The 27,038-nt window shown below is 34.9% G+C and overlaps 1 protein-coding gene across 1 annotated transcript in view; it reads left to right on the top strand.

Moving 5' to 3' along the window:
* The window catches only part of LOC149216918 (protein LATERAL BRANCHING OXIDOREDUCTASE 1-like), a 55,108-nt gene that overhangs the window by 6,048 nt on the left and 22,022 nt on the right, over positions 1 to 27,038 (top strand). The window contains exons 3-4 of the mRNA XM_089391289.1: positions 9,260 to 9,485; positions 9,573 to 9,820. Of these exons, the coding sequence (XP_089247415.1) occupies positions 9,260 to 9,485; positions 9,573 to 9,820 (474 nt within the window). The remainder of the gene's footprint in view (positions 1 to 9,259; positions 9,486 to 9,572; positions 9,821 to 27,038) is intronic.

Genomic DNA, 27,038 nt, shown 5'->3' with positions numbered 1-27,038 from the left:
ATACTTGTGGCAGTGGAAGCTATAGCAGGGAACTTCAGTAAGGCTGCATAGGTTGCAAAGATGAAAGACGACTTATTAATTTACTCTGAGATGCTATTAAAAGAAGGGAAATATGAGCTAGCAATTAAATCCATTTTATTTCATGTCCAATTGAATTCATTGTGGAGTAAGAGTAATAAAGGGTGGCCAATGGAGAAATTCCATGGGAATATTGAACTGTTAGAGAAAGTAAAAGACATAGCAGGAAAAGAACCAAACCATGTATACGAGTCCATAAGTTTAGAAGTGGAAATACTTTCAGATGAGTTATACATTCTTCCTAAATTAACAAAACACAAGATCGTTGCACAGAGGATGAGAAACATCAGACTTGAAATTTTTACTCTTCGTAAAGCCTTGGATGCACATCTTCATTAAGATTTGAAAACATTTAATCTCCATGAAGGGATGCGTTTATTCAGTGAGGATGATTATTCCAAAACACTATTACAAAATAGAATTTCTCCTAAAACACTAGATTATCTTTGGGATGAATGGGAAGATAAGTTGTTTTCCTCACTGAACTCTATTTGAGACTTGAAAAATGACAGGAAGAGCAAGATATTCTCTACCTAGAGTATGCTATTGAATACTTTGGTGTTAGAAAAAGTAAAAATGATACATTTTGTACCGTGTTTAATTATTATTCTAATGATGCCAGAGGCAATGAAGGTAAAGAATTATAGAAACCATAGCCAAACCTCACGGGCTCAGATAAGTGTTCAACAACATGGTTGCATGGACTCTGGAGTGTATGGTCGATCTATCAACCTTGTATGGTCGATCTATCAACCTTGTATTGTTTTGTTCTTAGTTTATGCCGGCACATATAATAAGATTATAAAAAATTAATAAAAATAAAAATGAATAAATAATAAATTAATTAAATATCAAATAAAAGGAAAAGACTTGTCAGGCGGATATTGCATGCATTTTGCGTGTTTGAACTTCATCCGCTAGTCATCAAAGTTGAGGGCTCTATTAGTCACCAAACTTGAGCTAATGCCAAAAACATGCCAGAAATTTTTTACGCAGGTTGTGATATGATCATGCCTCCCATTAATCTCATTGCAGACATGAGAAATGGGTTCATGTAAATAACTTTGTGGTAATTCCTGTGTTCAGCTCTATGTACAATCTTGCACCGATGCATCTTGGATATTCAACTTCTTGTTTGATGTCGTCAGAACTACCTCGATGACAAACACTATTGGAATGTTCAAATGCTTTGGCTGCACATAAATGCATTTCCAGAAACAGAAATCAATTTGCAGGATAAAAGAATTTGTCTGGTCAAAGGCTTCGAAAAATCCATATGTTCTACATTTAACAGCTGAAAGAAAATTGTTTATATTTCCTCTCATAATTATCTCATTCTTTTTGAGAAGCTATTCTTTCTGGACTGAAAATAAAATGACTCGTACTAGGATTTATTACTGGGAAACACCAGATTTATTAGATTTCAATTAGTTAAAGCATATTACTTTTGTTCTCCTGACCTGAAATGATTGACCAGATTGACTTTCACCAAATAAGAACTTTGAATACCTTTTAAAGAAACCATTCTGGAAGCAGTATCCTCATATAGTTGTGATTTATCGAGTAAAAATTGGTCACCAATGACGACCTGCATAAAATATGTTGCATGTTTGTCAAAATTAACGTACAATCTGAAAATGAAATTATTGAAATTGTATTCTAAAGAAATAAAGCCGTGATTTATTTCCTTGGACGAAGGAAATAACTTTCATTAATGGAGAATTAAGAGAGATGCCAAGAAGTGTCCCAATAATTTGTAGGGTCTGCTGCAACTTTGGATGTTCATGAAACCCCTTAAGGAGAACATTAACCCTTTACTGAAATCTCAGAAGGGGTTCTACCTCCTGCATGCAACCAAAACTTGAGATTAAGAGAATTCTCGCATACTTACACTACATCCTCAAACAAAACCAGATGTTCTATAATTATTCATGGTAAATAGCCTTGTAAATATTGTATTTTGCATAGGATGACTGGAAAAGTTTCTGGTGCTCCAAACAGAAACGCAACAAATGGCCTGACAATTTTTTCATCCAATCTTGCAGGTAAAGAATACCCAGTCCCTGGAAAAGTTGGAAAGCATATGAGAAGGATAAGAGGCTCAGTCAGTATAAACATATTAGCACTTTAGGATGGATGCGATACTAAAACATATTTTTACTTCCATTACTGAAGAAATTGCCAGTCATTTAACATATTGCAAAGAAGACAGTGTACACTTAGCACAACCTTCAACAAATTTCTTGCCAGCATCATATGCGGTGGTAAATGCATGAAGTCTTTCCTCATCTGAGATCTGAACTTTTCCAAACTGCCACAAGATATCGCCAGAGTCAATACCATTTTCAGGACATGCAAAGTCCTGTGTGCTTGCATGTTTAGGATCATCAGGCTGCATTCCCCCAATACGTGTGAGTCGACAACCGACATTACCTACTTCCTTCTCTCTCCTTCTTCCTATACTACGCCAGCCAACAGCCAACGATAGTCGATCCCGTTATGTTAGACACCGCACCCTGGCATGCACAAAGCCACCTGGTGTGTCGAGCAGTGTGGAGTGCCCTTTGTATACTATTATAAATGTCCGAAGCATCTCAAAAAAACAAACATTTAATGTTTACAAATTAATGTTAGCATTACTTCCATTACTGAAACAAAAATCAATTAAATATGTGTAATGAATGCATAATATATCCTCTATGCTTTAGCTGCCTAGATAAGAGGCCAAATAAAATGATCAAACATCTTATTTACCATGCAAATTTTGAAAATTGATTACTTCCTGTTGGCAGGGACTAATAAAATTAAAAAATTTAGGAAATCATTTAAGACGTCTATTTGAGAGTCTTGCACTTGTGGAAGCTATCTTTTTGGGTTTATAGAAGGTTTTTTGCTTTTCTGGTTCTCTGTAGTATGGATGACTAATTACAATCTTGACTGGCCTCATCTATCATATCCGATATGACAAACAAATTCAGACTGAATCCATAATGCCTTTTATACATGAACAGTTGTGTTTCTTTGACCTACTGCCAGGTTGATGGTAAATAAATTCGGGCTTGCTGCTAACTTACTGATGGTAATGTTGGTTGCTGTGCAGGGAAATCGTGGATGCATACAGTAGTGAAATAAAAAAGTCTAGCTGCGAAGCTGTTGAGCTTAATTGCTGAGACATTAGACTTAAAGCCTGATTACCTTGAGAAGAAGTTTGGAAAGCCATACCTAAAAATGAGGATGAATTACTATCCTCAGTGCCCCAGACCAGATCGTGTGTTGGGGCTGAGCCCATATGCAGACATGACTGGCATTACGCTCTTATTTTTTAAATTAAATTATTTAAAAAATAATAATATTATATGTAAAAAATTAAAATTATATTTTTATTATTATCCATTTAAAAAGATAAATATTATATATTTAAAAAAATATTTTTTTTTTATAAATTTTAGTGTAAAATAAAATTCAGAATAAAAACCAATATATGAAAGTTATATTAATATAAAGGAGTCATCTGACTAGGCGGATAAAGGAGTCATTTAACTAGGCAAAAGAATTGTCCGGAAGGTTAAAGTGGCTGGAATCCGGGCAAAAAATTCAAAAAGTCTTGTAGAAAGAGTGTTTGGATCGTGTTTTTGATGGTGGAAATGGATTCAGCACCATCAAAAACATCTAGAACACCTAAAATATTGAAATTTAACAACTATAACTTGGATTTACAAAAATGCTTGCCGGATTTTCTCTAAATATGACTGGAATTCCATAACCTTCCTATCAACTCCTCAGCAACATTAATATAAATGTTCAACAATATTGGTTTACAATTTCAATCTATAATTTTTAAATGAAAAAAATTTGAAATTTTATTTTTATGTTATTTATTTATAAAAATAATTTATGAAATCAAATTTATAAATTGAAATTTATAAATTTGATATATGAAATTTAATTTTCATAAATGATAGTCATCAATATTAATATTATTAGTATAGGTTTATCTTAATTATTATTTATCAAATATATATAGATATTAAATTTCTGTTTGCATTTCTAAACATTAGATTTCTTTATATACTATAGAATATATTGGTTCTTTATAATATTATTTATATTATATATAAATTTAACATTTTTCTATAAAAAAAATTAGTCTCAGTAATTATTAGGTGGATGGTGGGAAATTAAACTGCATGGAATATTATAAAGTGTTTTTAATAATAGTCACACATCAAAAGTTGATATTTATGTCAAAAAAGATATGTCTTTTCTTTCTTAATATTATAAAGTGTTTTTGATAATAGTCACACATCAAAGATAAAAGTCTTGTCTTTTTTTTTATTTAATTGAATTGATGGATTAGGAAAAAATGTCATATAAAGATCACTCATAACTTTTTAGACATGTAACATTATAATATTAGCAAATCATGATATTAGCCCATGGTATTTTAACAAATTTAATTTATATATTATAAATTTACATAACAAAATAGACATCTATATCCATAATTAAATATCTTTTTACATATTTTTTAATATATATATATATAATTATTCTTATTACATTTCTTATAAATACTTGATTTACTTGAAATAAGAAATAAGAAAAAACATGTTCTCCCTAAATATCTCTCCCCCTCTCCCCTAATGATTATCCCTGGTAAGTAGGTTCTCTTTAGTTTCTCTTTTGTTAAAGTATGACGAATGAAGTTAATTTTTTTCATATCTCATCTTCTCAAAACGCCCGGCCACATTATTGCAACGATAACGAGAGGGCGTGGGGATGATGGAAGAGAAAGTTATTGGTTCTAATTACATAACTTTGATGAAATGAATAATACATAGTCTTTACTCATTCTCATATTTAGGTATCCCTTTATTTAGCGTGTTTTTATTTTGCATTGAATAATACATAGTTTTCACTCATCCTCATATTTCAGGTATCCTTTTATTTAGTGGGTTATATTTTTGCAATAGTTGGTAAAGAATTTTATATTTTGATTCAAAGTATTAAAAGTAGCTTGAAGGACTTCTACATTATCTATTTATTTTCTAATTTATATCTCAATACATAGATATATTTTAGTTTAATGATTTTAATAATTTTCATATGTTAATAGTATTTTTATAAATTCTTACTTTATTATAAAGGGTTGATTTAAAATTCTATCCTTGCATAGTCTTTTTCTCTCCACATTTCCAAGAATATTTTATAACTATTTATTGGTTAGGTCTACACCTTGTTCCCATATTTTCCATATTATTGTTTTTTTTGTTGGGGTTGTCTTGGATAAAATCTATTCTTCCCCAAGTATTTTTTTTGGAATACTTATTGCCACCATTCCATCTTCCTTTATAAAATTCTCTATAATATTTTTTCTCCCAAGTATAGATCCATCGGCTTTGGTTTTTTTATATTCAATGCTCTATGTTTGGTTGGTGTGTTAATTGCCTTTAAGTTAAATAAATTGAAATTCTTCAAGTTGTTCTTGCCTTATTAGAACATGAATTTTCTAATAGTTTCTCTGATTTGGTAGATTATTGTTTCCTTGGTTAATAATGATAAGGATAGGTAGATTGGAACTGCCAATAAGATTGATTATATTAGGAATTTTCTCACATTTGAGTTCAACCATCTTACTTTGCATTGTTGAAGCTTGTTTTGTATTTTTTTTAAAGACATTTTTCCAATCTACGATTTAGTGATTTTAAATGTAATGGGCATACCGAGATACATGAATCTAGATATTTATGAATTGGTTTAAATTTAATTTTTTCATGTATGATCATTAAACTTTTCTATGGTGGTTTTCCAACTATAATTTTTCCTCTTCCTTCATTGATGTTGCTTCTAGAGGCCTAGTATAATTGATCCAACATGTTCTTGTCTCTTTGGGAAACTATGATAGAGATGCATCTACTCAATATGTTATTGTAGTTGAACTATGAATGAATAGTTTCTTTCAGTTCCTCTTATGATGCATATACCTAGGAAATTTACCCATGCTCTCTTTGCTTCTATTCTTTCAATAAGTTCATTTGTGATAATTAAATAGTGGAGGGAGGAGATTGAAAAGCCATACCTTAGGCCATTGGATAGGGGGAATAAATCACTTGGGTGACCATTTATTATTGGGGCTATCCATGGATTTCCAATGTCGGTCTTAACCCATGTGATGAAATCTAAGGAGAAAGCACATTTTTGAAGGACTAAGTAGAGGAAGGAGCGCCTTAGCCAATCAAAAGAGTTCTCCATTCCAATTTTTATTATGATGCCTTTCTCTTCCGTATATCTACTTGAATGGGTAGTTTTTTGCACTAGAAAAATGTTATCAAGAAACTACCTTTGTTGGATGAACCCTCATTGATGTTCCAAAATGATGTTGGGAACAAGAGCTATGAGTCAAGGATATTGTATGAAGCATTACAAATATTCTAGGAGATTATCTTCATGGGGGATATAAGTTGGTTGTTTTGTGACCCACTTATCCTTGAGAAGCCTTTGCTTTCCCATGCAATTAAGGCCTCAAATATTATAGGAGATTATCTTCATGGGGGATATAAGTTGGTGGAGGGATAAACCTTTGGGATCAACTTTATTTTACTTCAGTTGACAAGAATGTTTCCCAGTTCTTCCAGAATATGTTGATTTCTCTTACGGCCTTTTCTCTACTCATACTTGTGTTCCTTTGTACTTTCATTCATAGGTTGGACATGAACCCTTAAGGGATTGGCACTGACTTGTACTATTAGCACTTTTTGGGGCTTGTTGCCTTGATTTGTGAATGACTTTACTATTTTGACTTGATTCTCTAGGAGAAAATTTGGTTCCTTATCTTTCCATTCCTTAGTAATTCTTAAGAGGTTGAGATCATCTAAATCCATTTCTTTGATTTCATCATTATTGTGTGCTACATAGAATCTTTCCATAAGAGTTATTGGGGATCCAGATTTGAGGGTTGTGAGGAGGTAATAGAAGGGACCTCAAAGGATTAGGCATGCCTATATTTGGGGCAAAGGCATACAAAGGAGGGGCTAGTGATTCAATATTTGCAAGTGGTTCATAATTGTTGCTATTAACAACAATTTTTCTAGTGTGTTTGTTAGAATGGAGGCTTGGGTCCATAGAGAAAATTGATTGATCTAGAGAAGCCATCTTCTTCCACATCTGAGCATTGATCTAGAGTGGTCTTAGAAACCAACATGGATAAATTTCTCTGAAGATGCCCATAGTTATGGCATCTGCGACATTGGAGTGGAATGTGCTCATAGATCAAGGTTTTATTCTAGAGTTTGTCTTGATACTAGATATCAATTAGCTCAAGAAGGGGCTCTAATATGTCCACACACACATATATCTTTCTTGTTCAATGGCATCCAAGACTTTGATGAAATGACCTAGAGCATTTCTGATGCTTGATAATATTTATTTATCACATAATTCTTTGGGAAAGTACATGTGGATCCCAAATAGGGCTACCGTAAAATCCTCTTTATTTGAAACAAATCTCTCTATCCAAAAACTAAGATATAATCATGCACAGTTGAAGAAGTATGGGCCATGTTCAAAAACCCTCATGTGATCTCCCATATTGGCAAAGACAATGGTGAAAGAGCCTTTTGCCTCCAGGTGTAATTTGATTTGTCCCTTTGTTTTCCACTTGTGTTGAATCTTGTAAGAGAAGACTTTTTCTGAGGGCCAAATGCTTAGGAATTTTCGATTTCAAACATGACCTCTCATGTATTGAATGTACCCCATAATTTTATTGGAATGGACCTCAAACTTTGGATCTATTGCTACCTTTGGAAGGAAAATTCGTGCAAGTCTATTCTTGGTTGAAGTCTTCCTTGAGGGTCCTTGCTCAAGATTTGAGCATATATTTTTTGCAACCTCGTCACAACAATAATTAGTTGATTGACCAAGATGATGGTCCCCTTTAGTGACTTTTCTATAAAAAGGTTGTCTACTCCCTCTTACAAAGTTGGCCATAGTAACCATGATAATAGAAATTCCAAAAATAACATAAGCAAAAAGTTACTAGCTAAATAAGATTAGATTAAATCACAACCCTACATTGCAAATCTCTCCATATTAATTGATAATTACCCAAATAATTATCTCTAATACTATGATTTTCTTCATTCCCCAACTTCAATTTTTAAATGAAAAATAGAAAAACATGCCTGCATTACCAAAAAAAACAAAGAATATCCCATGCCGTAGAATTTTCATTTGAAATGTAAAAGAAATCTCAAATGAAAACGATAAAAGCATACCATCATTGTCAAAAAAATAAAAAACTTTAAACGTCCCCATAATCATCAAATTTTCATTTGAAATTCAAAGCATTCTCTCATTCCAAGCCTGCTTCTATCTCAGAAAAGACATTTAGATTACGAGGGACGGGCCAGACGTTCGGCGATTTCCCTGTTTGAACTTTATAAAACTATTTCGAATGATATGTTAGGGCATGGGATAATTATTCGATTGATATATTAGGGCATGGGATAAGGGTAATTAGCCGTCTTCGTTATCTATAATTTTTTGGTTAAATATTTCACGCAAATCAGAAATCGACTTTGATCTGATCTAAAACATTAAGAACGAGATCTGCCCTTTTGCAACTGGCTGCATTTATCTAAATTTTTTATACATTATTCGCTGGTGAAATAGTTTGAATATATCCCTTATAAAACACACGAATACTAATATTCAACCAAAGCCGCCCACATGCTCCGGCTACGTGTTGGAACTTGGACGGTGGCGAATACCATGTTACAAGAATCACAATGGAAAACAGCGATTCTGAAAAATCTGTGACTCAAAATGACTATCTAGAGGACAGTGATTCTGAAAAATCTGCACAAAAATACAAACTATGCACTTCGACAGGCTTTTGTTTTCATCAAATTGTCCAATCACGAGGATTAAAGTAGTATTTTCCTCAACTTTTTCTCAATGTATGCAGAATCATGGTCATCGTTGAGTTTCAAGTCCTGTATAGTTCCTTCCTAGCACACTATAAATATGTCCACAAATCCCATAGTTTAATCAATCAATGAATATTGTGTCCAAGGTGTGTTATACTTTCAATAAATTGGTCTGAATTTATTTGTTCAGTGAGTCTTTCGAAGCATTGCTTCAGTATCTAGAGTGCTGACATGGGTCTTCCCAATTGGGGTAGGTCTTTTCTTACCGTCGAGAGCGTTCAAGAGCTCGTGAAGACACAGAAGGAGACGATACCAGAAAGATATATCAGAGGAGACGAAGAAAGGCAATCACCAATTTCTTTGTCTGATCATCAGCTCCACATCCCCATCATCGACATGTCCAAGCTTTCAGAAGAATCGGAGAGAGAGCAAGAAATCAAGAAGATTGCCCAGGCTTGTGAAGAATGGGGCTTCTTCCAGGTATCATTTGATTAACTCCTGCTTTCTTGGTGTTATGAAAGGTTTTGCACGAAAATAACTAAATATATTGTGGTTGGCGTCATGTAGGTTGTGAATCACGGTATACCAAAGTCCTTAATAGATGGTGTTAAGAGAGTTGGAAAGGAGTTTTTCCAGCTTCCCTTGGAGGAGAAACAGATGTATTCAGTGAAGCCAGGAGATCTTCAGGGTTACGGCCAGACATTCGTCGTGTCTGAAGAGCAAAAGCTGGATTGGGGTGATTTGCTGGGTCTGATAACGTCTCCTCCGCACTATAGAGATTTCAATATGTGGCCAGTTCAGCCCACTGATTTCAGGTACAATACAGATATTTTGCACATAAAGTGATTCACTAAATTGATACAACGCAAAATCGAAGGGACCCTAATAAAATCGGATAAACAATTTTGCGTATATTTATGTTCGAATTTCTGGGTATTGTTAGTTATCTGAAATTTATATGATTTATTTAATTTATTATTATTAGGTTAAATTTTTGTTTCGAATTATATTTTTTCTCATGTATAATGCACTTAATACCGTGGTTAGTTTTAATCCATTATTTATAGTTTTTTTCATTATTTTATTTTGGAGAAAGGTTTATTTTACTGTCAAATGAATAAATAGATGTTTAAGGTGTGTTATACATTATTAAGAATAGGAAAGCTATTATCAGATATAGAATTTATGATAATAATATAAATAGGAATTGGAAACATTTCCATCTTTTTTTGGGATTGTGGTAGTTTTTTATGGCGTAAAGGTTTTATGTTAAGTTGGATCCCGGGTGATAATGATTTTATTTTCTTAGTTGAAACTTGGGAGCATGATGAATCTAGGGTCCCCACATGGATGGTCTTATTTTTTGGTTTACCTAGACCATGAAATCCTCTCCTAGAGATTTTGGTGGTACAACTTGTTATATAAAAAATAATACTTTTTTCTCACATTCGGCTTCATAGGATTTACCCCCTCAACCTGGAGGTTTTGGTGGTATAGCTTGTTATATAAAAATTAATATTTTTTCTCACATTCGGCCTCATAGGATTGACCCTCTCAATCAATACATTTGGATTGAAATTTCTGACACTAACACTACTAAGGTTTTTCTCGCAATATGTTAGTTTGCTCCCATCAACTCTACCTCTTATGAGAAAAACAAAATGGATAAGAACCACCCCTTCAATACCTTAGAACAGGGTATCCACGGTCTAAAGAATGAAAGTAATATCCTTTTGCTTGGTGACTTAAATGCTAAACCGCTACTAACCAACCTACTCTCCTAATTAATAACTCTAACCCTGACCCGCTATGGCTTGATGAGGACTTTGACTTAGCTAGTAGATACAAAAGAAATTTTGAAGACATAATTGAGAACCTATTTGGTATTGAGCTAATCAAACTTTGTAGCTCCCAAGACTTGATCATTTGTAATGGAATCAATAAGTGGCTAGGCTTTGGCTAGATGACTTGTATTCAAGGGCATGGAAGTAGTGTTGTGGATTATGTGATAACTGATACCCATGTTCTCGATTGTATTGTAAACGTCGACCTACTTAATGATCATGAGCCTAAGTCTGACCATAGACCTTTATTCTTAACTCTAAACCTTGCTATGAATACCAACCACATGCAAAGGAATTGTGAGAGCCAAAGGCACATTCGTTTTGATAAAAGTAAAATGGATCTCTTCTTAAGTGATTTAAAAAAAGCTTTAGGTTTCTTAACATATAATGATAACATTGATGACATCTACCACAACTTTAGTGCAACTGTCACCAATACTATCAACAAGTTATCCACTGAGGTATTGTATAAAAAGATAATAGAACTTCCAACTCTTGGTATGCTAATGGTTGTAAAACTACGAGGAAAATGATAAGAGATGCTCCCTACAAAACTATAAATATTAAAATAATAAGTACATATAAAGCTCTAATAAAAAGCAAGAAAATGTCATATACAAATAAGAGGTAAGAGTGTGTTCTTCACCTTTCTAAAGCTGAACCTAGAAACTTTTGGAGGAATATTCTTGTTCATAAAATGAAAGAAAATAATTTGATCCCCTTTAAGAACTAGGATATCTATTTTAAGAACCTTTATGACTCCACAGATAGCATGGGAAACATCTTAAACACCCGTATAGACGAGGATATATTTTCCTTGGAAGATGTGGATTTTAGGATTAAGAAACTTGCTAATGGGAATGACAGGGATATTGAAGGTTATCAAGCTAAATTTTTTAAAATGGGAAGATCTATCATCATCTCTCATATACAAAAGCTCCTCAATTTGGCCATGAAACATGGCTTCCTAAGTCTTGGCTGCAAAGCCTTATTGTATACCTATCTTTAAAAGTGGGGATACAAACATTGCTTCTAACTACAGGACTATTATGATTAGCCACATTTAACCAAACTGTATGGGCTCATATGGGAAAAGAAGATTATCCTTTGTATTGAAAGCCATGGTAAGAGACCTAAAAGGAAAGTTAGTTTTAGCAAACATAACTCAATTATTAACCATCTTGTTACTCTTAGGATCACTGTCAAGGATTGTCACAATAATAAAATTGATCTCTTCGTTTGTTTTGTTGACTTTAGTAAAGTTTCTAACACTATTCCTTGGGATAAGTTATGCCAGAGACTTGATGGGATAATGGTTCCTCTCAAGTTGAGGCTTATTGTGACTAGCCTATAGAAGAATGTTATCGCCAAGCTCACAACTTGGTTTCATGAAACTAAATACAATACTGGAGTTAAGAAAGGGTGTCCGCTATCTCCTACCCTTTTTGGAATTTACATTGATAAGCTAGAAGAGTGTTTGGAAGTTACACAATGCGAGGGCCCCAAGCTCATTGATATGGTCATTACTCTTCTCCTTTATGCTGATGATATCATTATTTTAGTCAAAAGCCATGATGATATCAAAAAGAAGCTTAGAATCCTCCATGAATATTGCTCCAACATGGGTATGATTGTTAATACCAATAAGAGTAAAGTCATGATTATTAAACCTACAAAAATCAATTATGACAATTTGATTTATGATAACAATTACTTGGAGAATGTTTCTTCCTACAAATATTTAAGTATTGACATTCACCACTGGCTCAATTGGAATTATAGGATTGAGAAAAGGATAATATGAGGTTGGAAAACTTGTTATGGGTTTCAAAGCAATTATAAGTCCACTGATCTTTGTGCATGGAGTAAAAAATAGTTTTTCTTTGAGACTCTCATCACCCATGTTGTATTATATGGCTGTGAGATTTGATGTTGTAATATATCTAGATAATAGTGGAGGAGGATTGAGTTGATCCAATAGAAATTTATAACCTACAACCTCAAGATTAAAAGAAATTCTCCCTACTTTATCCTCTTGATCGAAACTAGCCTTTCCTCCATTGAAAGCATGGCTATGTTTAGGTATCTAATGTATATGAAGAAGATTTACAATATGGAAGCCAAGAGTTTCGTCAAAATTGTTTCTAACTCTATCCAAAACCCCCATGTCTGGTGCAAGTTATGGTTGCGTAAGGATACCTATTCTTAGCTCCACCATTGGGGGATAATAGAGGAGATCATCTTAGAGAATAAGGATAATATTAAAAATACTATTAATTCCAAATTTAAGGATAATTTGTGGGATGATACAAACTTAGAAGGAAAAATGAAGCTAAGGTATTATAAGGATGTGATCAACCCCAATCTTCCTAGGTGGAATTATCTTTCTTCCTTTACCAGTGCTAAGAAGAAAATGATCATTGTGAATATAAGAACTAATTCTCACGAGCTTAAGTTAAACCGGGCATTGGTGTATTCCCAAAACACCTTGGGATGAAAGAGTCTATCACCTTTGCAATACTAAGAGGGTTGAAGAAGAAAAACACTTTATCTTGGAATGCTCATATCCTTCTCATGTCCATTCTCATTTCCAAAACCTTTCTCACACTACAAACCTTCTTACCTTGTTAAGTCAACAAAACTATAGTGCTCTCCTTTTTTTTCAATCACATAGAAATAAAATTTTAGAATGTTTCAATTAATCTATTTCTTAAGCTCTGATATGACAATAATCATCATCATCGTTCTATATAGAATTATGATTTTAAGTAATGTATAATTTATATTATAAAAAAATTAATTAGATAATAATTTAAAATTAAAGAATTTTTTTAGAAGTAAAATAAAACATTTTTTTTAATGTATAATTTTTTTGTTTTTTCATTTTAAAAAATTTATATAATCTGATTTTTAATTATATTTTATAAATTTAAAACTACAATGAATATAAATTAATTAAGTGGATTATGATTATAGATATTTTTATTTTGAAATAGGATGTAATTTTTTTAATTTAATAATTAATAAGTGGATCATAGATACTTAATCTACAAAATATTTTTAGGGTTATTTATCTCAAAGGAATGTTTTACTTTTTACTTTTCCATTTAATTAAAAACATGTTATTAAATTAAATAAAAATAAACAATATATAAACAATATTTTTGACCATGAATTGAGTTATGATTTTGCATAAATAGTATTGATAAGCCATGATATTGATCCATAATATTGTCACAAAATTTGTTTATATATTAAGAATATCCATGATAAAATGGAGTGAGTCTCCAAATTTTAAAATCTTATGACATGTTTTATTAAATATATTATGTTTAATTAACATTATATATTTATATTTATTATTAATAATAATGTAACACCCCTTGTTGCTCAATATTTACTTTTATTTTACCAAGTTTTACAAAACACTTTAGAACTTTTAATTTTTCTTAACACAATTGTTAAGAAACTAAGACTGGAAAAGAAACCAAAACATCATGATATTTTCTTAAGAGAAATTGATTAATGTGTGATTAAGAAAAATGAATAGAAACAGTTACATTAACTCCTTGAACAGTTGAGACACAGTTGCCACCTCCCTTCCCCAAAGGGGGGGGGGGGTGGGAGGAAAGCAGGCGGCTGCTAATATTTTCCTAGAGCTGGGCAGAAAGAACCAGTGGGAACATGACAATAGCAAACAAACAACCTCGTATATGACTTGACGCTGGAAGATAGTCTTGAAGCCCAAGATACCAGACTGTGGGTGTCTAGGGACTGTCAGGAGCACGAGCTACTCGGTGGGGGACGTTGGACGTAATTTCCAGGTCCATGGCAGGGTGGTGAGACCTTCTAGGAAATTCAAGTATCTTATATGCAAATCTAAATTCAATCACATACAGATAAGTGATTATTTTGATTTAATATTTAATTTCCAGAAGGATTTATGATAAGTTAAAAATTTAAGTATGCTCCGAGAATGGAAACAATAAATATCTACTATCATTTAAACAAGAATTATGTATTTCAGTTAAGAGCATAGAGGATATCATCTATCTTCCTAAATTATATGACTCTATAATTTTATATTATGTATAACTAATTATTCCTAGAATCGTATTATATTTAGAATATTACTATTCAAATGTTTTTATAGAGGACATATATACATATATATTGACAAATGCTTACAGATCATTTCTGCTGAGACTCGTCCAAGAAATTAATATATAAAATTCATAGAAAGCTACAACTAAGTGACAAGTATATTTTACTTCTTCAGTGAGTGAAATACATAGTTTTGCCTTCTAATTCAAAAAATGAACTCGGTGATATTCCATGAGTCTAAATAATAAATATTTCTAATATTAACCATAGACTCAGTAAATATTCTCTATTCATAAATAATTCATTTCTTAGCTAAAAATCAATGAAGTTCTGCAAGTAATAAATCAGATCAACAAAGAGATAAAGGAGAAATAACTCTAAGATTTTATACATATATGTAAATGAAGCTTTAATACATAGTACCTAGAATCGAATTCCCATTGCATTCCTAAGGAATGGACCAAGGTCGGTCGCGCTCGATGTAATAACATTCAAATGAAATTTTAGACACTTACTATCTCTAACGAGATGATCTGAAAATAAGATCTAAGACAATTTTTAAGGTATTACAAACTCATGTGCATGGATTTGCCTATGTTACTTTATGCAATGGATTGATAAGATTGCGAAATACATAGACAATGAATCAGTAAAGAAGCATAATAGACAACACACGTAAACACAACAAATTTAATAAGGAGTTCACCCAACACTCCTGGGCTACATCTCCTGGTCCAGCCTTCAGTGGTGACCTCTCTATTATGTCTTCAAAATAGAGTTTTTACAAAAGTGTGAGCTCAATTTGAGTCTCAACACTGAACAGATACAACAACAAGAGTTTTTCTTGAACCCCTCAAGCCTCTCTAAGTACACAGACTCTCTCTATCTCTCTCTATCCCTGTCTTTGCTCTGTCTCAACATTGCTTGCCTTTGTTTTATGTCCTCTGTGGCTTTAAAGCCAATCGGCGTTGCTTGTTCATTTCCTCTTCTCAGCTTTTTGTCTCCCAGCCTTTGTCTGCTCAAATGCCCCTTCTGAGCATTAATAATCACTGCATAACACCTTTAGGGGAGGTGGCCACATGTTCTACAACAGATGAGTGCATCGGGCCTTTGAAATCCCTGAAACAACCATTCTCTATTTACATAGGAAAAGTCCACCAAAACACTCTTCATCAGACTTCAAATATTCATAAATGCGCCCTATTCCCCCATCGGGTCCATTTATAACTCGTTATCGCATGTCACAATGCCTCTCTCCGTGGCTCCCCTTTATATTTTGAAAACATGTTAAAACACTAAAAATCCCATAAAAATGGCTTTGGGTAGATTTGAAATATTATTCATTTTCATTCCCAAACCCCTTCGGGTCCGAGTTTTCATCGCATCGGCACTTCCCTTGTGTTTTATATATATGGCAGAAAATGCAAATACAAATGAAAATGTGGTTTGCCGGACTTCAAATTATATAACATATCACCTATATTTCCATCGGGTCTAGCTATCGTGAGTTATGTTTATATCGGCCCCGCTCCATTAGGCTGCTCTGATGCAATGTTGCGATGTGATTGATTGCAATATCACATTGCACATGCCCCCAGGCCATTCGGTAAGTGTTCCACTGACAATTGCCGATGCGATATTGCGATGCAACTTGGGCCGTCAATCTGCGCGATTGATCGATGATCCTCGTTGACTCTGTTGATCGCTATCGCAAGTTTTATGTGGTGTGCTCTAATTTCCTCCTCTTGTCATTGCTGATTGCGATTTTCCGATCAGATCTGGACCGTTGATCGGCCAGATCTGACGGCCCCTGTGCAAAGTTTCCGATAACCTGTTTTTCCACTATTTCTTCATATTTTTGGGTCCCGATAGTCCTTTCCTCCATTTTGTGAAGGTTTTCTCATGTGATAATTTTGATATTTTCGAGGATTTTTGAAGACTTAGAGGGTATTTGGGTCCATTTTGGATCACGCCTTCGCACTGAAAGAGGATTTTGGACCACAAAAAGTTGGTTTTTAAGCATCAATCAAGTGAGGATACAACTTCCTCACTTGTCCAATCTCTATCCATTTTACACTACTAGTTTTTGAACCTTTGAGTCTAATTCTAAGGTACTCAACATCCCCTTCCTATTTGGAACTATATCTTCCTGCAGCTCACTGAGATATTCAGGCAACAGATCATCAATAGAAGGAAACTGCCTTTGCTCTTTGGAATCTTCAATTAATGAAGGTTCAAACAATCTTAAATTTTTTGCAATAACCACTGAATAGATGTGCATGTAAGCTGGAAAATCAAGGCAGAAAGCATTCCCACAAATTTTCTCAAGTATCTTGAAAGGCCCATACCTTATTGGCTTTAGCTTCAGCCTCTTTCCTTCACCTTACATTCTGGCTTTGTTGATATACAGCCAGACTTGATCACCAACTTGGAAGCTATGCTCCATCCGATGCTTATCATGCCTTGCCTTGTACTTGGCTTGGCTCTTTTCTAGCTATTCCTGCACTGCCTGGTGAATTTCTTGGATTTGTTCAATGAACCTGGTTGCTTTGTCCACATCATTGTGTCCATCAACTGCTATGTCTTTTTCAAAGACAAAATCCAAGGGAGACCTTGGTATAAAACCAAAACAAGTCTCAAAAGGTGATCTTTGTGTAGAAGAATGGTTGGCACAATTGTAAGCATGTTGCACATAACATAAATGTTCATCCCAAAGCTTGGGATGCTTGCTGCAATAACCCCTGAGCAACTAGATCATTGTCTTGTTGACCACCTCTGTTTGCCCATCTGTTTGTGGATGAAAGGCTGTGCTCTTGTTCAGTTTGGTGTCCATCAATTCCCATAGACTTGACCAAAACTTTCCAATAAATCGGGAGTCTCGATCAGATACTATGGAATTGGGTAACCCAAAATGCACCCAGAATTGCTGAAAGAACAACTTTGTTGTTTGTTCAGTTGTAACCTGCTTGTTACAAGGTATTAAAATACACATTTTGCTGAACCTGTCCACAATAACATATAAATAGTCATGATCTTTTCTAGATTTGGCAATCCCCTAACAAAGTCCATGGAAACACTTTCCCAAGGACAAGAAGGAACTGGAAGTGGAGTGTACAAGCCTAGTTTTCTATTGCTGGGCTTGCTTTTAGCACACATGGTACACCCTTTAATATATCTAGAAACTGTTCCATGCATTCTTGGCCAATAGCAGAATCTTTGTAGCTGTGTAATTGTTTTACTTACACCAAAATGACTTGATATCAGAGAAGTATGTGCTTCCCGAATTATGCTAACTCTTTCAGTTTGTGGAATGCATAGCTTTCCTAAATGATACAAGAGTTGGTCCTTAACATAATAATCCAATTCTTCTACTTTTTTTCCATGACATAAAGTTGCATATACATCTTTAAAATCTATATATTGAGCATATTGTTCAATGTAGCCTTCATGCATTACTTAATTATCCTTAAGTATAGTAGATGCATTTATGATTGGTCTGGACAATATATCTGCAACTTTATTATGTATGCCATTTTTATATCTGATGACTAGATGAAACTATTGTAGGAGACCCATCCACCTATAATGTCTTGATTGCTGCAATTTAGTTTGTGAGTGCAAATACTGAAGTGCTTGATGATCAGTATGTATAACTGTTTCTTTGCCCATTAAGTAATGTTTCCACTTTTTCACACTCTGGACTAATGCATACAATTCTTTATCATATGTGGGATAATTAACTACTACATAATTAAATGTCTCAGAATGATAACATATGGGTTTACCATGTTTCATCAACACTGCTCCCATGGCACAGTCACTGGCATATGTTTCAATCTCAAATTGTCTTTGAAGATCTGACAATGCTAGTACTGGTGCTGTACTAATTTTTTCTTTCAAGGTGTTGAAGTCTTTCTACTATTTGCCTCCCCATTGAAACACCTTGTTCAATCCTATTAAATCATGCAAGGGAGCTGAAATCAAGGAAAAGTTAGCAATAAACTTTCTCCAATATTGTACTGCTCCTAGGAAGCTTCTAACTTCTGTAGCAGATTTGGTTTTAGGGCCAGTTTACAATGACTTCAACCTTAGAGAGATCTATCTTCAATTCACCCCCCCCTACAATATGACCCAAATAATTTAAAGATGTTTTGCCAAATTCACATTTTGATAGCTTAACATAAAAAATTTCTTTTTTCAAAACATCTAGAGTCTGCTTTACATGCTTCAAATGTTCTTCCCATGTTTTATTGAAAACAAGAATGTCATCTAAATATAAAGTTACAAAATCATCAATAAAAGGCCTAATTACATCATTCATAACTCTCATGTAAGTGGCAAGAGAATTAGTTAAGCCAAACGGCATAACTAGCCCTTCATACATCCCTTACTTTGTTTTGAAAGAAGTCTTCCATGCATCTTTCTTTGTTACTCTGACCTGATGGTAACCACTACGCAATTCCAACTTGGAAAAGTAAATAGCTTCTTTCAGCTGATCTAATAGATCATCAATGCGAGGAAGAGGATAGCGATTCTTGATCGTTATTTGGTTTAGTGCTTTGTAATCAACGCACATCCTCCACGAACCATCTTTCTTCCTCACCAAAATGATTGGAGATCTGCATGGTGATGTGCTTGGTCTTATGAACCCTTTTTTGAGCATCTCCTGTACCTGCTTCTTGATCTTTGTGTTCTCTAAAGCAGATAACCTGTACATTTCGATGTTAGGCAATGGAGCATCTTGCTGCAAATGAATATCATGTACAATTTCCCTTTTGTGTGGCAGACCTTTAGGTTCTTGAAATAGGATATCATATTCTAAAACAACTTTTTCTAAATGAGCTTTCTGTTTAGCATCACAACCCTCAAATACATTGGTTTTATCAGGTTTCTTTTCCTTTACAACCATTAGTAAAAATTGCTTGCATGAATTTGCAATTATTTTCATCTACCCTAAGTTTATGAGAGTATAATTATTCTTGAGTTTATGAGCTCTTACAATATATTCTATTCCATCTTTAACGAGTTGATACTTATTTTCAGCTCTATAGAAAATGGCTTTTCTATCATACATCTAAGGACTTCCTAGAACAATACCACATATATCCAATGGAATTACATCTAACTCAACCTCATTTACAAATGTTGAACCAATGAAAAATCTAAGTTTACATTGTCTAGTCACTTGTAGCTTTGCTTTATCAAATACCCAACCTAATGGATATGGCTTCTTGTGAGGTGTGGCTAGTAATCCCAACTTCTTTACAATTGCTTCAGAAATCAAGTTTACTTGTGAGCCACTATCAAATAAACTATCAAAATTTTGATGCTTGGAAATAACTCTAATATGAAAAAGCTCATGTCTTTTCCTCTCATTTTCTTCACTATCAACAATTTGTGTAGAATTACTAGTAGATGCTTCAAAATTTTTACCTTTCATGCCTGTGGCTGTGATTGTTGTCTCATCACTTGAATCTGACCCAAAATTCTTCTGAATAGAAGCAACAACCTTATTCTTCTTGCCATCAAACTTCTTGGGTTTCAGCTCCAGATGCAAACACCAATGTTCATCATCATGTCCCTCCTTCTTGCAGTGAGTGCATGAAGGTTTGGCTTTTTGTACAACATTTTTATTCCTCTCTTTCCATTTCTACTTCCTCATTTCCTTGTTCTTGCTTGCAGTGGGTTTTTATGATCCCCCAATCTCTGGGTTCACATTCTTACCTCTAGCCTCTAGATGTGTAGCCTGAACAGATACCTCATCTATGCTAGTAGGGTTAAACATGAGAATGGTGTGCCTCAAATAACTATGTAGACCACCTATATACTTTAGCAAAATTTCAGGTGAGTCTAAAGAAATGCTTAAAATTAAAGCTCTTTTTCCAAATTCCTGGGTATAGCTTTGTACACTTTGCCCCTTTAATTGACGAAGAGTTTTCCAATTCATCATAACTTTCTCCATATAAGCTAGTGGATAGAATTTTTTTAATGGCAGAAACAAATTCACTCCAGGCAGAAAGAATTTTACCATGTTTCTTCAAATCAGCTTGTGTCCTGCCTTCCCACCATACCAAGGCAGTTCCTCCAAGGTGAAGGCTAGCCAGCTGAATTTTACTCCTTTCTGACTCAATGTTCTGCACCCTGCAATACACATCAATCTGTCTAATCCAGTTATCTAGATTTTCTACATTTAATTCTACATCATATATTGGCAAATCAAATTTTACATGTAGCTTAATCAAAGATGTTTTTTTCTTTTTATTTTCAGGGCTATCAGGAGGTGTTGATGTAGGAGGTGTTTCTCTTTTTCCTTTGCCTTCTGGGGCATCTAGAGAAGGTCCTTCAACTCCTTTTTCTTTTTTGGAGGTTAAAGTACTTTCACCTCGACCTTTCTTGAATTCTCGATACATCTCTTCTACCATGGCACTCATGGTCATGAAACTATCCATGAATTGAGATTCTAATTCCAAGGGAATCTCTTCTGCCATTTTCCTCCTATGATAGACTCTCCCAATTTCTGGGTTAGCCTCAACTAGTTCTCCTTCTCCTAATTTTAGATTTGACCTAGTTAGCATTCAACAATCCAGAACAAGCTTGTCTAACCTTAGCAAACCTAAATCTCTGATACCACTTGATCTGAAAATGAGATGTAAGACAATTATTAAGGTATTATAGACTCCTGTGCATGGATTTTCCTATGTTACTTTATGCAATGGATCGATAAGATTGCGAAATACATAGACAATGAAGCAGTAAAGAAGCATAATAGACAACACACATAAACACAACAAATTTAATAAGGAGTTCACCTAACACTCCTGTGCTACATATCTTGGTCCAGCCTTCAGTGGTGACCTCTCTATTATGTCTTCAAAACAGAGTTTTTACAAAAGTGTGAGCTCAATTTGAGTCTCAACACTCAACAGATACAACAGCGAGAGTTTTGCTTGAACCCCTCAAGCCTATCTGAGTACACAGACTCTCTCTATCTCTTTTTGTCCCTATCTTTGCTCTGCCTCAGCACTGCTTGCCTCTTTTTCTATCCTTTGTGGCTTTAAAGCCAATCGGCGCTACCTGTTCATTTCCTCTTCTCGACTTTCTATCTCCTGGCCTCTGTCCACTCGAATCCCCCTTCTGAGTGTTAGGGGAGGTGGCCACCTATTTTGCAATGGATGAGTGCATTGGGCCTTTGAAATCCCTGAAATGACCATTCTTTGTTTACACAGAGAAATGCATTCAAACACAGGAAAATTCCTCCAAAACATTGTTCATTAGAATTCAAATATTCATAAATGTGCCCTTTTCCCCCATAGGGTCCGTCTATAAGTCGCTATCGCATGTCACGATGCCCCTCTCCGTGGCTTCCCTTCGTATTTTGAAAATATGTTAAAACACTAAAAATCCTGTAAAAATGGCTTTGCGAAGATTTGAAATATTATTCATTTTCATTCCAAAACCCCTTCAGGTCCAGGTTTACATCTCGTCGGCGCTTCCCTTGTATTTTATTTATTTGGCAGAAAATGCAAATACAAAGGAAAATGTGGTTTTTTGGACTTCAAATTATATAAGATATCACCTATATTTCCATCGGGTCTGGCTATCGCGAGTTATGTTTATATCGGTCCCACTTCATTAGGCTACTCTGATGCGATGTTGCGATGTGATTGATCGCAATCGCACATCTCACTTACCCCCGGGCCATTTGATAAGTGCTATGTTAGAGCCTAGATTGACCTCAAGTTGAAGGAAGGCAATCCTAGGATAACCACAAACCAGGCTTAACCTGGTAGCTAGCCCTAACAGGTCAGGAGAGGGCTCCCTCCTTGTGAATCTCAGTCTAGATGACTAGATTAGAAATGGATTTTAGGCTAGGTATAGTAGCTCTAGGGTTTTTATTGATTTTGTTGGTTTTTGTGCTGGATCATATGGAGCTAGGCAATTTGGGTCTGGGAAATTCGGTTAGAGTACAGGGTGTTCTATGGGTCAAGGTAGGTATAGGATTTTACACTTGAAATTGAGTGAGGTGAGAGGTCTAAGACTGGTGAGGAGTTGAGGAGGGCATGTAAAGAGCATGTATCCTTCTCAAATAGTTGAAAACATAGAATACTGAATGGCTTCCAAAGGCAGAGCACTATAAACAATGAATTCCACCTATCTATCTTGATATCATTTAGCCAGAAGCAAAGAATTACATTGTGGAATACATAAAAAATATGAAAAAGTGATAACAGAAGAAGAAATTATGCAAAAGCACCATACCACAAGTATCCCGTAAAAGTAGCTGCAACTCCTATTAATTTCCGTGCTAACTGCTTACAAATGATGTACAATATTGTTTAGAGCATCCAAGTGTATCCAACCTCTGCTAATGATAGAAAAAAATACATAATATAGACATCAAACCATCTATGCTATCCATCAGGGGTCGAAACGAAGAGAAGAGGAGTTGTTACAACCATTTCCAAACAGGGACTAGGAATATAGGCAGTGGAACAACTTGCCTCTATAAGCTTGGAAACTGATTCATTGACCCCAAAACCACCTCTAACTAATGAATCTACCCTCTAGGATAATTTCACTATTACATTTACATGCCAAGTCATTAATTACATCATCAAAGTCATCCATGAGGAGAGAAAAAGTGAATTTACAGAGAAGACAGGCAAAATTTGATTTTTTTGGCAAACTGGTCAAAAGCGCAACGCCATTAGCCAAAAGCGTAGTGCCGCTTTCCACCCACTTTGGAGGCCTTCCCTTTAGCCAAATTTAGCCCAAGATGGCTCATTGGAAACATCTTCCAATCTGGTTTTTAGAAAAAATTGAAGTTTTTCATTTGGAGGTCGTTTTCTCCTCAAAACTGAAATCTCCCAAGACAGCTTCTGTGTGTCCAAAAATAGGCAGAAAGGTCATTTTTTGATAGTTTTTGGACCTTTTGGTGGGCTAGTTTTGCTCCAAAACTTCTGAAATTTTTTGGGATGGATGCTGTCATCATGCTGAATCCAAATATATAAAATTTTGCTCCAAAAAATGCTCCAAGAAAAAGCGCAGTGCCAGTGGCACTACGCTTCTAGGCCAGTTTTCTGTGTTGAAAATTGCAAAATTTGAAAAATGAAAAAAATCATCAAAACTTGCCCAATTTTGGCATGGGACACCACCATTAGTTGCTTTGATGGGCTAGTGAGGCTTCAGCTAATATCCTCAACTTATCTTTCTCCTTTTCTCACTTTAAAGCCTTCCTCAACCGAGCTTTAAGCTTCTTAATCCTCATGTTACAGATTTTGTTGCGGGTCATGTAATGGTAGGCCATGTGGCAAAGCATCTTCTTATCCCTATTTTCCTTCTCGATCAGCCCTTCGAGGTGTATGCTGACCCTCTCAAGCCATGTTTCCCTATCATTCTCAATCTCTTGCTCAATAGAAGTCAACTTGACATGAGCCTCTTTGGCCTTTTGCTTGTTTTCTTTGATCATTTGCAGTTCCATGAGGACTTGCTTTTCGCTCAATTGTTTGTTTTCCTGCTCCAAGTATCTGATGATGAACTTGGCTCTCTCTAAGTTATCTGCCAATGATTTTATTTCATCTTCTCTCTCTTGAATGATGATGTCCCTGATAGTTTCTTCATCCTAAGCTTCTAGGTCAATGATGTCAACTCCATGATGAGTAAAGTGCTGCTGAGGCTCCTCATGCTCAACAAGATTAAAATCCATTTCTTTCTTATCACCAAGATTTTATTCTTTCACCTTTTCCTTGCCCTTGCTTTGATGCTCAACTTGTACCTATTTTGCTGAAGAAGAAGGCAAAGCCCCTTCCACACCTTTTGGAGATAGCATTTGCTTGTGGCCTGCTGATGAAGGAAAGACCCTTTCCACACCTTGTGGAGATAATACTTGCCTAGCAGCTGCAAAAAGTTTCCTAGTACACCTCTTATATGTTACAAACACTGGCACTCCAATAGTTTCAGTCTCTTTGACTTTTTCATGGCTTGAAGGTCCACCTTCTTCATGATGTCCTGATGAAAAGATTTGTGGGCCTTTGAACATCTCATGAGTAATGAAAGTATCCCATGCTATGTTAAGGAGGCTCAGCTAGTGAAGAACAATGATTTTGATCAAAGGGTAATGGTAAATGCTATTCAACTGCTGGGGGTATGGCTTCCTCTATACAATATGTGTCATCTTCTGAATGTTTCTAAACATGAAGTAAGGGAGATTCATCATCTTTACTCTAGTGAAATGCAAGAGAAGTCTAATTTGATAGGCATACAACTGGGAGAGCCTACCTTCACAAGTGAAGTACTTGATAATGATTTTCATCAACGGGGCATAACTGTCTTCCAAAAACTTGAAGGGGAATACTCTCTTCATTTGGTCTCTGTACCTAGCCTTGATGTAAGGCTCATAATACTCCTTATCAATATCTTGACCTTTGTACCAATCTCCACCCACATAAGGAATTCCTGTATCCTTTGAGATGACAACTGGTGATATGGTGAAGGTTATTCTGGCAAGGGTTACTTCATTACTATGAAAATAAGTCACAAATATCCCAACCAACTCATGATGAAACTTTACTCTTTCTATCATTTCACAAAACTCAAAGCATGCCTGGTGTTTAAAGTAAGAAATGGCAAGTGGACAAGCTTGTAACTCCCTCAAACTAGTGGGATCTTCTCTGATAATTATTCCTCCTTTATGAGGCTTCCTCTGTTGCTTATGTCTCTCCATGCAACTATCACTGAGTGTCTCCTCCTCATATTCATATTCAATGTCTCTTTCCATTGTTTTTCTATGGTTGTGAACACTTATGGTTTTATATGGACAATAATGGGATAGGGTGGAGAAATGAAATGAATAGAGTGAAGATGAAGGAATATGCGAGAGTATGATGTGTGAACAGGTTTTTAGGGATGAGTATGGTTTTAGGGAGAGTGGGTAGGGTTTGTAGGGTTGATGGAGAGTGTAAGTAGGAATTTAGGGAAAATGTATGAGGGGAATGGGATTTAGGAAATATGGTATGTGGGAATGGGGTTTAGGGAATAATGGCAAGTAGATAGGGTAAATAAAACACTAGTGAAATGAGGAAAACTAGGGTTTCACCCTAGAAGCTAGGGTTTTAGATTTAAGAATGCAAAACACCAAACTTGGAAAACAAAACCCTAAAACATAAGATATGATAGGTGTACTTACTTGTAAGAGAGAGAAATTGAATGTTTTGAGGTGGATTTGGTAGTTTTGGAATGATTTGGGTGATTTGGGGCTTGGTTGGGCAGAAGCGTAGTGCCTCACATAGGTGCGCAATGCCACTCTGAAAGTGTAGCGCCTGTGTAAAATTGCACAGGGAAATGCTGCCAGGTGCACAGTGCCAACTCAAAAATTCAACACCCTCCTCAAAAGCGTAGTGTCGCTCAAATTTTTCCAAAAACGCAGCGACTCACTTGTATTTGCCAAATAATGCTTGAAATTGATCCTTAGCTCTCCTTTTGGCACTTTGAACTTCAACACTAACATAGTGAAATGATAAATAGAAGGATGGCTTTATATAGATTTCACTTTTTGATTTTTTGTTGGTGAAAACCCACTTTTATAATGTCTATCTACTTTTTCCAATACTCTATTTTTGATGCTTGGTTTCTTTGCTTTGATAAGTGGATTGATGCTCAAATTATTTTGATTTTTTGCAGTGGCAGTACTTTGGAAACATCACCAGATTTCCAGGAGCAACATGGAACCATTATTACATATGAGAACATTAAAATTACATCAAATTTAAAGATAAAATACAAATTCTCTGTTTTCACCTCAAAACTAGTTTGAAGGTGAGAACATCATTAAGCTTACAAATTAACAAATTATGACTTTTCTAATCATTATTGACCTCCTCATGTCTTTACTGACCATTATTAGCAATAATCACTAAATTTTGACCATGGAGGAAACCCTAAGACCTAATGAGACCAAACCCTATGTAATTGATTAAATGGACTGCAAAATGAACATGAATCATGACTAAAAGGTATGAAAGAAGATCGACAAATACAAATCATGAGGGTAAAAAAAATGAAGTAAACCCTACCATCAGTAGATCCA

Source organism: Pinus tabuliformis, chromosome 1_1 (genome assembly GCF_031772625.1).
Source record: "Pinus tabuliformis cultivar Carrire ecotype Pingquan chromosome 1_1, CPIR1, whole genome shotgun sequence".
NCBI classification, from domain to species: Eukaryota; Viridiplantae; Streptophyta; class Pinopsida; order Pinales; family Pinaceae; genus Pinus; species Pinus tabuliformis.
The sequence above is the reverse complement of the archived record's forward strand: the minus strand, read 5'-3'. Positions and strand labels throughout refer to the sequence as shown.